Raw genomic sequence first — 12550 nt, 5'->3', positions numbered from 1 at the left:
ATAACTGGAGGAAATCACTAAAATCAAACAGGTTTACCATCAAAGTGCAGCTACTGCAAATAGATCAAGAGAGGGCACATGGATCCATTTCTCTCAAGCGGAGGCTGCTTCTGACCACCTGCCGCCTTTGTGGCCTTCTCCACATTGTAACTGTGACACAGCTCTTCCTTCTTCATCCAAGCAAACACAGGTGATTGCTCTCCTTGTCCCAGGCACACCTGCTCCAAGGTGGATTGCCTGGCATCTGAATTACTTCAAATCAGGCAACTTAATGTTTTATGTTACTTGGCTTTCAGTAGTGAGAGCTGACACGTTTCAGCAGCGGAGAATGATTCCCTAAGCTGTGTGGTACCAAAAATGACTGGGTGATGCAGGACTCGTAGGAAACCTCCCGGCACACCACCCACCATCGCTGCTAAGTCCTGGGGGAATAGTTTCACCTCAAGCCTGCTGGCAATCTGGCAGAGACAGTTCTTCACTTCGAAACTGCGAAGAAGTCCGTCAGAATAAATTTGCCGGGGGATGGACTGCATAGAAAAGTCTCAGAATTAATTCATTTACTGGGGTGTGGGGCCAGCGGCCCGCGCGGGGGAATGTCCCCTCCCCCGGAACGCCGCCTTCGGGGCGTTGTTTCCGGGCGGGTGGGAGGGAAGGCAGGCGAGGGGCGGGTTTGGGCGCTGCACCGGCGGGCGGCTCGTGGTCCCTCGGCGGCTCCGGGATCCCGATCCAGGGACAGCACGGGAGTGAGGATGAACCTGGAGCGGCTTAGGAAGCGCGTGCGGCACTACATCGACCAGGTGAGCGCCCGGCGGGGGCAGCGGGCAAGGGGCGGCGGGCCCGCGGGCTTTCCCCGAGGAAAAGGCGCTCTCGGCGCGGCTCCCGCAAGGAGAGAGACTGGGGCGGGGCGAGCAGCGGTGCTGGGCTCTGCGGCGGCGGAGAGGGTGCTAATTTTGTAATTATGCCCCGTTTTCCCTGGAAGGGGAGAGAGTGGCAGTGGGAGAGGGGTGCGGCGGCCGGAAGCGCGGCCTGTGCGGTCTCCAGTGGGAGCCGGGGCCTCCTGGTGGGTTTTCCTGATGCCTTCCTCGCGTGGAGGAGGAGGAGGAGGGGGAAGAGGACAGCCGGCTGTAGAGTAGCTATGAAACGAAGGCGTATTTTCAGGATCTCGCCCTGCTGGGTTGTGCAAGCTGTGCCGGGCTTACCTTGGGCAGGAGACGACCCCAGGTTGCATCAGGGGAAGCTCAGTTTGGATATTAGAAAAAAAAATCGCTTCACTGAAACCGTGGTTAAGCATCGGAACAGGCTCTCCAGGGAAAGTGATGGAGTCACCATCCCTGGGAGTGTTCAAAAACTGAGCGGACGTGGCACTTGGCCACGTCGTTTAATTGTCACAGTGGAGTTCGGTCGGCAGTTGGACTTGATGATCTCGGAGGTCTTTTCCAAACTTAATGGTTATATGATCATTGCAAGAGGGAATGGATTCTAAATAAAAGAGCGTAGGTTTATATGATATATTAGGAAGAAATTCTTTACTGTGAGGGAGGTGAGGCACTGGGACAGGTTGCCAAGAAAAGTTGTGGATGCCCCATCCCTGAAAGTGTTCAAGGCCAGGTTGCATGGGGCTTTGAGCAACGTGGTCTAGTCAAAAGCTAACACCAGAAGAATACTAATTATTTCTGTCATGCTTTTACAGCAGCAGTATCAAAGTGCCCTGTTTTGGGCTGACATAGTAGCTTCACTGTCTCATGGTAAGTGGTTGCTTTAATCTTTGTTTTTGTTAACTTTTTTCTGATAGTGTTCTGTTTTGAAGGTTTTGAAATAAATAATTGTATAAATCTTGTAGTTCTGAGTTTGGTGTAAGTCCTTTTTTGTGATCTTTGGAATGGTATTTTTCCAAATAGAGCAGAGCTCATCTTCCTTCCCTTTTGAACTTTGTGCTAAAATTAATGTTTGGCCAAACCTTAAGGTTTGCCTACCTTAAGAATCAAAAAGAAAAAAAGCAAAATATACAAGAGACCATGGTGGTTTCCTGCAGGACTCATGATTGTCCTGGGTGACAAGTAGACTGCAGGTTTACAAAGGAAGATGATGCTGGTTGCCAGTGTCTGTCTATGGCCATGGGCCAGTTACACGGAAAATGATTCTGGGGGCTTGATCCCACGAAGGCTTTGGTTGCCAATTAAGTAGGAGGGTACTAAGCTGTCCTTCTGGAATCGTAACATCAAGCTCCAGAAGGCTAGTGCTTTCACTGTTGATAGATTCCCACTGATCTTTTTTTTTTGAGAAAGACAATTTTGGGTTGTTTTTTTTTCTGCCGTGTGTCCAAGGGCAGGGTAACTTGTAACTCCTGCTTTTTTAGATCTGTATCATTGTATCACTGTCTCCTTTTCATGTCAAACCTCTAGAATGACATTCTTTGTTTTCACTGTCCAGTGCACTATCTGATGTCTTCGAAGTTAAAATCTGATTATTTTTTTCATTTTAGTCTCTCAGTAGTAGATGAGTTGTTTATACATATTTTTATATAAAAATAAAACTTTATAACTCATTAGAATGCTGGAATAGGGAAAAAGTACTTCTCTAGTGAAGCAAAAGTGAATATTCTGTATGAAAGTGTTTAAAGATATATTGTAATTTAATGGTTTATAATTTGTTCTTTTATTTTAGAGGAGCCACAAGATATTTACTGGTTGGCCCAATGTCTTTACTTGACTGCTCAGTATCACAGGGCAGCACACGCTCTTAGATCTCGTAAGTTGGATAAGGTAAGTCATTTTAGTCAAAGAATTACTAATGTTAGCCCTCTTTTAAACCTCTGCTGCTAACCACAGGGACTTCTTCCATCAGAGGATAACATTTATGGGAAAAGTAATTTGAAAAACCTGCATGATATAGTTTATGTGGTCCTGCATGATGTAAGTTATATGGCCCCCTTTATATTGGTCAGATTGAAAGTATTGTCCCCAGATAGGGTCCCAGAAAAGAGAAGGGGTCCAAGAATGTAACTGCAGTAGGTATGGGAAGGTGGAGTGCAACTTCAGGAAGGATATTGAGGTCCTGGAGCAGGTCCAGAGGAGAGCAACTGGGCTGGTGAAGGGACTCAAGCACAAGTCCTATGAGGAGAGGCTGAGGGAGCTGGGGCTGTTCAGCCTGGAGAAGAGGAGGGTCAGGGGAGACCTCATCACTCTCTACAACTCCCTGAAAGGAGGGTGTAGCCAGGTGGGGGTTGGTCTCTTTTCTCAGGCAACTATCAGCAAGACAAGAGGGCATGTTCTTAAGCTGTGCCAGGGGAGGTTTAGGTTAGATATTAGAAAGAATTTCTTTACAGAGAGGGTAATCAGACATTGGAATGGGCTGCCCAGGGAAGTGGTGGATTCTCCGTCCCTGGAGGTTTTTAAGACAAGACTGGATGTGGCACCCAGTGCCATGGTCTGGGAACCACAGCGTTAGTGGATCAAGGGTTGGACTTGATGATCTCGGAGGTCCCTTCCAACCCAGCTGATTCTATGATTCTGTGATTCAGATGTAGTTGTTTCAATTGTCCTTCCACTCTGATAATGAGTGGAGAAGGCAACAGTGAATTAAATGTCCTTTGAGAGTTTAGTAGTAGAGAAAATGTTACAGGCTTAGTCATGTTGGTCAGGAAATACTTTTGGTGGCAAAAGGGGTGAAGAGGCCATAGAAGTGAAAAAGGAGAGAGCAAAACGGAGTCTAACTCCCCTAGCAGTGTAAGTAAACATGCTTTCTCTTTGTAACTGTTATGTATGAAACTTCTCTTTCAGTTATATGAAACATGTCGCTACCTTGCAGCTAGATGTCATGTGAGTACACATTTTAACCACTATTGGAAGCAAACCACATTAAATGAAAGACACATCTTGGGAAGATTAGGTACCTGAAAGGCAATGTAGGCGTTTATATTCACTGGAATAACAGGTTTAATTTTTGTGACAGTTGATTTCGTTCTTTAACTTGGCAGTGGTTTTCGTTACTGTGGTATCCATTCTAGTACTACTCTGAAGAAATCCAACTGACTTTTTTTCCAGGAAATAGTCCTCTAATATTTTGTGGGGGAAGAACATGAACCTTTTTTGTCTCATGTCTTTATGTTTTCATTTTTGATGGGTTGGTTGTAATCTGACCAGAGGAGATGTGATTTATGGTCATATAACTATAGTTAGTAGCTTTATGCATCTGTATAAAATGGGATACATAAATAGTGAAATGCGGTGCTTTCACAGAGACAACTGAACCAATTGGTAGATTAAATGTAGACATAGAATAATGTGCAGCTTATAGAATAAGATGATGGTAGTTTATTAAAGCCTGTGTTAACTGTTTTTAGGAGCGTATCCATTTCTCTGATTGCATAATGCTGAATAATAGATTTTTCTGGAGGTACTCATTTTATATTTTTTTTGCATATTATAAGTGACCAGTAAAACAGTTGACTGCAATTATAAAATGACATATGGCAAATTAAGCATATGCATGCATGAAAAACTTGCTGATAAAATTAAAACTGGTTGTAACAATCTGCGCCTTTGAAACATGATGCTGTGTTTATTGTTGCTTTATGTACAGATTATTCAAAACCCAACCTTGTTTTTTACATGTACATGTTTGGTTAGTATGCTGCAAAAGAGCATCAGCAGGCCTTGGATATCCTTGACATGGAGGAGCCAATCAACAAACGACTTTTTGAAAGGTACTTGAAGGATGAAAGCGGATTGAAAGATTCTACCACAGACTGGGAGATGTCACAATCCTCTGTAAGTGACAGTATTTAAACAGATATTTTTATAACTGAGAAAAATAATGAGTGAAGTTAGAAAATGATTTTACAGCTGTTGAATCTGAAAGTGCATTTTAAGCTTCCTTTTTCAGATAACATAATTTTTAAAAATGCTGAATTCTTCTCTTTTCAGTCACAGATCATTTGTTAACTTCCTATATGGAAGTAACTTGGTTTGCAAAAATAAAGAGTGCTCTTTGACAGCTTCCCATAAATTATTTGCAGACACTTTGCAGGAACTTCATGATCTAGTATTGTTTTTTACAGTCTTTTATCTCTGTGCTGCAATTTCAGTCTTGATAATGTGAGCTAACATTTCTTTCAATTGGGTTCTGAGATAACAAAGCAAGTTTTCTTCTCTGGTTATTTTTAATGAAATACTTCATAATCACTCAAGTGTTATTCTCAGTGGAACATTTTTTGATCACACTTGTGAAAACTATGTGATGTAAAGGTGAAGTTTTTGAAGCTCAGTGAAAAAATCCTGCATAGGCAGACAGTTCAAATGGATTGGTACCACGTGTAGGCTGAATGGTCTGTGAAGAGTCTTCAGTTTCAGAGTTACAAATTGAAATTTATTAGCTGAAACTACAGTGAAGATGATTGATAGGTGATGTTTTCCCTGTAAGACTGAAGTAGCAAAGTGAGTTAAATTGTTGATGTGGACTGATATAATGCTGATATAATGGTTTTTAAGGAGAAGTAGCTTAGACTACGTGACTGTGGTGCATCTATTTATTGGGAATATTTAAACTACCACTACAAGCAAAGGAAGAAGTCCTCAGCTTTGGCTGTTTATTCTTGCTCCCTGTTTCATGATACTCTGGCCCTGGTGTTTTGTTGGCTGGTTATTGAAGTAAATTGGGAAACTCTTTTGACTGAAAAGTAATCCAGCCAAAAAACTCGGCTTTGTCAGTCTTTACCTTCAGAAATGCTTGTGATAATGCAGTTCACTAGGAAGAGAATGGGTTTGGTTTGCCAAAGGAGAGAACTACTGAAATGGGTACTGCCACAAGAAATATTAGCTCAAAATTCCCCTAGTTTGCACAGACGCTACAGACTGAGTGACTGATCTCTGAGCTGGTTACAGTGTTACTGCTTTAAAAGTTTCCTGAGGTTTATTCGTTGTTGATGCAGCTGCTCTGTTTCTGATGCGGGAACTCGGGAGAGTTGGATCTGTCTGTTTAGTCTGGTGATAGAGATGGGTAATGTGCTAACCTTCTCTTTTGCTGACGCTTCTGTGGCCTTCTGACTGTACTGAATACCCATCTAGGGAATTTTGAAAGAACATGTTAGTTATTAGACATTTTAGCACAACTGTGCTAATAATAATCTTTCACTGCTTTAATTTCTGGAACATCTTTGTTTTGGATTGAAAGGAAGGATATATGTTTCTGCTCAGAAGAGTTGAGTCCACAGATTTGGCCTTTTTCATGTCTTGCATGAAATATGTGGTTTAATGGTCAACAAAGAATTGCTTTTAGAAGTGACAGTTTCTCTGTGAGTATTATTAGCTTACAACTCAGTATCAGAGAGCTGGATGCCAGAAGTAGAAAAGATAAATTCTATCCTTCTATTGCTTATTTCAAGCATGTGTTTGTTAGATAACCTGACAGAGCATTCTTTTGAAATTTTTTGAGATAGCAGAAACATTTTTTAATTTAAAAACAGCACTAGAAAACCAGGTTCTATCATGCATGAAGTGCTTTTTACTTTCCAGGTAGCCCATTTGATTTGTGCTCAAAACCAAATGGTAAACATTGATTCAGTCTCTGACTTCCAGTCCTGCTTTTCCACCAGATCAAGAGCTCTATATGCCTTTTGCGAGGGAAGATCTATGATGCTTTGGATAATAGAGCCCTGGCAACTCACAGCTACAAAGAGGCTTTGAAGCTTGATGTTTACTGCTTTGAAGCATTTGATCTTTTAACGTCACACCATATGCTGACAGCACAAGAAGGTTTGGATAGAAGTATTTCTCAAGTACAAGTAAAATTTACCTGCTTTCTCAATGTGCGTTTTCCTAGATTAAAATTAAAGCCATAAAACAAATAGCAGACTTCAAAATAATAATTCAAATAATAGAAAATGTATGAAATGAGTGAAAATTACGATCTGTGCAAATTTGCATTTGATCTTTTCTTTTTCAGTCTTGCAGTGCTAAGAGCTGAAAGAAACAAAGTAACCCAGCATTCCCGTTTGTTAGCTCTGGAAGCTCTCATGCTCTTTGTCCAGCCTAAACAATGTTTTTATCTGTGTTCTCAACTTCATAGCTTTGAATCCGTGAAACCCTACTGGTGTTTGCTTAGTTATAGCAGGCGTTGATTAACAGAGCATTCTGAGTGATAAAATTTGACATGTAGAGTACATGAAAACAGTGGTGTGTTATCTTCATTAAAATTTATTTAACAGTGTAGAAGGAAAAACTAAGAATTCACTCCTTAATTTCCATCATTAGTAGTATTATCTGTTTCAGTGTATCTGTGCTGTTATCTTCTCTGTAGTTGGGATGACCAGCATAAAGTTCTTTGCATCTCTAAGTTCTTAAAATGTTGTATCTTGCTGTTTATTCTGTAATATGACCACTTTGATTGTTTTTAATTCCTCCAGAAAAAGAACTTCTTGAATCTCTACCTCTTAGTAGACAATGTATAGAAGAAGAACAGGAATTGCTTCGCTTTTTATTTGAGAATAAATTGAAAAAGGTAAATCCCCAAACTGACTAAAAAGCTGGAGAATTGATTGAAAGTCTTGACTTTGGGTGTAAAGTTTCTTGTATCCCATTTATTGTGAACATTGAAATAAATAAGGGCTTTGTAATTTTTGGCTATTTTAAAATTTTTAATACAGTACATATCACTTCATGGAGTAGTATAACAGTGTTCTGTATACTTGTTTTCTGGTGTGGTGACAACTTGAAATTCTGATTTATGTTTCTTAAGCTTTATTTCTTGAGAAACTTCTATGCCAAGAAAAAGAGCATTAATAATGTAGACAAAATGTCAGTATACCCGATATAGCAACATCATTCCGGACTTTTTTATTCCCAAAAGATAATGTGAGAGTACTGAGAACCAACTATGTATTGCTCATTATTAACTTCTACAGCTTACACTTAAGATATTGACCCTGGCAAACATCTTTCATGTTCTAAATGAACTTTTAAGTACATTGTAAAGAAGCATTTTACCAAATACCTGTTTGATGGACTTTCAGTTTGAAAATTTAATTTTTAAGAACTTTAGTGCTTCTTAAATATTCTTTTAGCACTAAAAATATTAATACTTAGATCATCTGATTTTAGATTGGTTTTTGTTTCACGCGATGTTTCTTTTCTCTTTCAGTATAATAAGCCCAGTGAAACAGTGATTCCTGAATCAGTAGATGGTCTTCAAGAAAACCTAAATGTGGTGGTATCCTTAGCTGAAAGACATTATTATAACTGTGATTTCAAAATGTGTTACAAGCTTACTTCAGCGTAAGTATACAAAGCAACTTTTAGGTTCTTTTTCCTCATATCGTGAAGTGTAATCATTTTGCCTGGACTTATAGCCAATATTGTTGTTCAATGGATTGACATACATAACAGTTTGATATGTATTTCAGAATATATGTTATATATGTTTCAGGTATTTATAATGTGTAGCTTGTGTCTGGCAAGACACATTATTTTTATAATATGTACCAGAAGTATCCAAACCAAAACTCCACTTATTCAGCACTGTGCTGCACTTTTCTTCAACCCTCCTTTCCTTTCTCTGGTACTTTCAGTTTTGTTTGCTCTCTGCCTACTTCTTGTTTGGTCTTTGTAATGAGCAGGTTTTAATCCGTTGGTTAGTTAGGAAGTATGATTTCTCTGACTGATTAAAAGTTATGATGTTATTAATGATAATATATTATTAATTTTAAAAGTTAGCATGTTATTTCTAATTTTGATGGGCCAAGTGTATCAGTTGTTATACAGGCTGGGCATACACTGCTGCTCAGTTGTCAGAAGGGTCAGAACACCACCCTGCTTTGCTTCTCAGCTACTGTAAATCTGAACATGTGGTTGTGTTTCTGAATGTCACAGGAAACAAAATTCTACAACTGAGCAAGATCTGATTCCTAAGGCATACTGCCTAGTGCTAAGCTCAGGAAGTTGAGAACTATTGCTTGAAAGTGCTGTCAATATATATGGAAAAGATGAACAGAAATGTTGTTGCTTGCTGTCTGATAGTTAAATTTGAAGTGACCTGCAAATAAAAGTGCATTGTATTCTGATTTTCTAATTGTATATTCAGCTTGACAGAATTTTCTGGTTTCCTCTTTTGTTAAGCTAAATTAATTGTTATTTTTCTGGTCTGAAGAGAGTCTTTATTATGCCATTAATAGTTACCTCCTAGTCACAAATAGTTTTCTTTGCCTAAAGTGGTAATTAACTGGAACATTATGTACTGTAAAAGCAGCTTGCATATCACACATTAAATTTTTTGAAATGTGCATTGCACATTTTGTTTTATTTTTTTCTTTTAGAGTTATGGAAAAAGATCCCTTCCATGCAAATTGTTTACCTGTACATATAGGGACACTTGTGGAGCTTAATAAAGCAAATGGTAAGAAACCCAACATTTTAATGAGTCAACAGAATACTGTAAAGCCTCTATTTTAATAGAGAATTAAAGATGCCAAGTAACCCCCTTATGTACCATTTGAAATGTTACATATATTTTTCTTCCTACCTGCAGTTTCAAGAAAACAGTGGTAACTGGAAAAGAAGGGAATTTCAGAGCTGACAGCAGGACTGGGGGGAAGTAGTTGTGCAAAGAGTCTTTATTAATTTCTGATCATGAGTGTCAGTGTCTCTTAACCACTGGATTATATAGCCAGGAGGATAGCGAGCTACACTGCCTCATTCCTGTGTTTTGATTTCTGTTTTGAGGTGATCTTTGTAGAGTATCTGGGTGTACTTTTTCTGCTGAAAAACAAATTATATTAATTTAAACCAGAAAGAATTCCTCAGCAGTTGTGTATGCTTGGATGGACATGCTTATCCGGTGTTAGAAAAGATTCTAGACTCTCCTTGCCTCGCTGTTGTGAAGGCCTCTTTAGTTCAAACAAGTTAATAATCATGCAACACCTTTGTTGGAATTACAGTAATAGCTTATTTGCAGCTGGCATAGCTTTTTCTTATTTCAGGCTGCATATAAACATCCAAATCAAAACTTGAATGTCTTTAAAACCAAATGGAAAATACAATAGAGCTCATAGGAGTGCAGGCTCTCAGAGGATGGTGCATTATATGTATGCAAATAGGTCATTAGGAGTACTAGCATTTCTTGGTGATTAGTGAATGTACTTCTCAGTTATTTTACAGTTAACTACATCTGAAAGTCGAGCTGGTGATCTGCTTGTTCTTTTAAGTCTGCCTCAAGAAGCATTTTGTAAATAAGTTGGTATTTTTTTAAGCCTGTTTTAAAATTTGATTTTTCTGGAGCTGAGAATTGATGCCAAGTGCTCTAGGACAATCTCATCGGTTTAAGAGCACTGTGCTCTGAAGAAATAGAAATTTTACGTACCATAATGCTATTTCTTTTGAAACCATGTAGGCAATAGAACTGTTACCCTGTATCTGATTACTGCAGCTATTGTCAGAAAATCTGTATTAAGTTATTCCAATAAGTAGAATTATTATTTTTATTAGAAAAGTAATCACTTAGAATTATTCTAAGTAATATAATAATTTATTTGCTTTTGTCCTATTTTCAGCATATTAATGCACAGGACTCTATTTTGAAATGGATCTAGCCAGTATGTTATACCTTTTAGATGTAGAAAGTTCAATAGTGTTTTACCTTGACAAGGTACATTCAAGTGTAATACTACAGGCATTTATTTTAATGTATGTTAATGACCTAAATTGTTGCAGAATTCTTAAGGGGTGGGAAGTATAGTTGCTTATTTGTGTGCCATGAATACTTATGGGTTGTTTTGGTTGGGGTTTTTTTAGTTAATTGCAAAACCACATCTCTTTTGAGGCAGTTTGAAGCATTACCACTGAACAGAAAACATTTTTGTTTACTTGTGAATTAATAACGTTGGATGTTCTTGATATTTTGTATGGAAAGCTGAAAGACTTGAAACATCTTAATGTTTTACCGTGTTTTAATTTTCTTTTCTTGTTTCTTCCCATTATGTAGAGCTTTTCTATCTTTCTCACAAACTGGTGGACTTGTACGCAAATAATCCTGTAAGTTGTTCTAAGCCTTCATTGCCTGGTAGTTTTTTTAGTGAAAGCATGTAAAAGGTGTAATGTAATAGTCAGTTTGAGCAACAGAATTCAAAATCTGTTTCTGGATGAAGGTTGTAAAAATGCTTCACTCCTTTTATTTTCTATGCATTGTAATTTTCTTATACCAAGGTTCTCTTTTTAAAACAAAGTGTCTGTAAAAGGTATTCAGTGCGAGTTATTAACTTTGAATAAAAATTTAAAACATATGCTGCAGTAATAAAAATCTACACGTCTCTGAGAAACCTTTTCCAGGGTTTGATCACCTTCACAGTGAAAATTAGTTTTCTTTGACTCAGTCTGAATTTCTCATGTTGCAACTTTTACTCATTGCTTCCCATCCTGTCACTGCACCGCTGTGAGAGTCTGGCTCTGTCTTCTGTATTCCTTATCATTAGATAATTGAAGACAGCTTTCCACTTAGCTCTCTCTTTGAGAGCTGAACAAGCCCCAGGTAAAGAGTTATATGCCAGCATGTATCATCAAATAATTTGAAGATCTGACTGTGATTTCAGTGAAAATGTTCCCGACTTCTCTATTATCCGTTTCTCTCTTTTGATGTTTCACTAAAATGACTGTGATATATCTAATAATATTCTATTTTGATTTAAATGTGTAGGTGTCATGGTTTGCAGTAGGATGCTACTATCTCATGGTTGGCCACAAAAATGAACATGCTAGAAGATATCTCAGGTAAATTTTTTTTCCTGTTGCTCATTTGCTAAATAAATATTTAATGTTTGTGATTGTTTGCAAGCTCGTAAACAGAACCCTCATTAAACTGGTTACTAGTAAAATATTCCTTTTGTTGCCACCCTTTTTTTGATATGGCAATTTACATTTCATCCATCTAGATACTTTAAAAATGATGGAGACTAATGCAGCATCTCTTTTGGCAGTCACCTGGCTGTTATGAGCAGGTGTATTCCCTGCATTCACTCATGCTGCCAAGCTAACTACAGATAGGTAATCAGGCCTCAGTCCTTAGTTTGAGGACACTCAGGCATTCTCCCGGCCTCAGGTTTCATATCTGAAAGGGAAGAATTAGATAGAAAATTCTGACACTTGGCTGTCTAGTTTTTTCTGTGCACAAGCAACTGTGGACTTTCTAAGTTTGATCAATGCTCTTTCCTGTAGGTCTCCTGTATATGTAGTGAATATCTGCACTGGAGAGCAGGACTTTGCTGTGAAGTAGGGCATTTGTTTTGGTGCTGTAAACTTAAACTGAGAAGGCATAAATCAACCTGTAAGACTTTCATTTTTCTTCTTGAGACCTTTATAGACAATAAAGGTAAAGATGGGTTAGTTATTTAGACTTTTTAAATGCCTGATTATTATGAGTAAACTGTTTAAATTCCTCACAAGTATCAGTGTGAAGTTCTTCAAGAAGCTGTCCTGAGTGACATAGGTGGTTTTGGTGGTGAAATAAAAACCATCTTTAAATCTATAAGCATCCTTAGCCAGAAAGAAAGGGTCTATAGATGTGTTGA

The 12550-nt window shown here is 38.5% G+C and overlaps 1 protein-coding gene across 1 annotated transcript in view; it reads left to right on the top strand.

Annotated features, from left to right (window-relative positions):
- Positions 1 to 660: 660 nt before the first annotated feature.
- CDC16 (cell division cycle 16) overlaps positions 661 to 12550 on the top strand; it is a 22038-nt gene continuing 10148 nt past the window's right edge. The window contains exons 1-11 of the mRNA XM_017817339.1: positions 661 to 797; positions 1691 to 1745; positions 2665 to 2762; positions 3780 to 3818; positions 4629 to 4769; positions 6593 to 6752; positions 7403 to 7497; positions 8137 to 8270; positions 9308 to 9387; positions 10972 to 11021; positions 11680 to 11753. Coding sequence (XP_017672828.1) covers positions 750 to 797; positions 1691 to 1745; positions 2665 to 2762; positions 3780 to 3818; positions 4629 to 4769; positions 6593 to 6752; positions 7403 to 7497; positions 8137 to 8270; positions 9308 to 9387; positions 10972 to 11021; positions 11680 to 11753 — 974 coding nt within the window. The 5' untranslated portion in view covers positions 661 to 749. The remainder of the gene's footprint in view (positions 798 to 1690; positions 1746 to 2664; positions 2763 to 3779; positions 3819 to 4628; positions 4770 to 6592; positions 6753 to 7402; positions 7498 to 8136; positions 8271 to 9307; positions 9388 to 10971; positions 11022 to 11679; positions 11754 to 12550) is intronic.

Source organism: Lepidothrix coronata, unplaced genomic scaffold (assembly GCF_001604755.1).
Source record: "Lepidothrix coronata isolate B3197 unplaced genomic scaffold, Lepidothrix_coronata-1.0 Scaffold60, whole genome shotgun sequence".
Classification (NCBI taxonomy): Eukaryota; Metazoa; Chordata; class Aves; order Passeriformes; family Pipridae; genus Lepidothrix; species Lepidothrix coronata.
The sequence above is the reverse complement of the archived record's forward strand: the minus strand, read 5'-3'. Positions and strand labels throughout refer to the sequence as shown.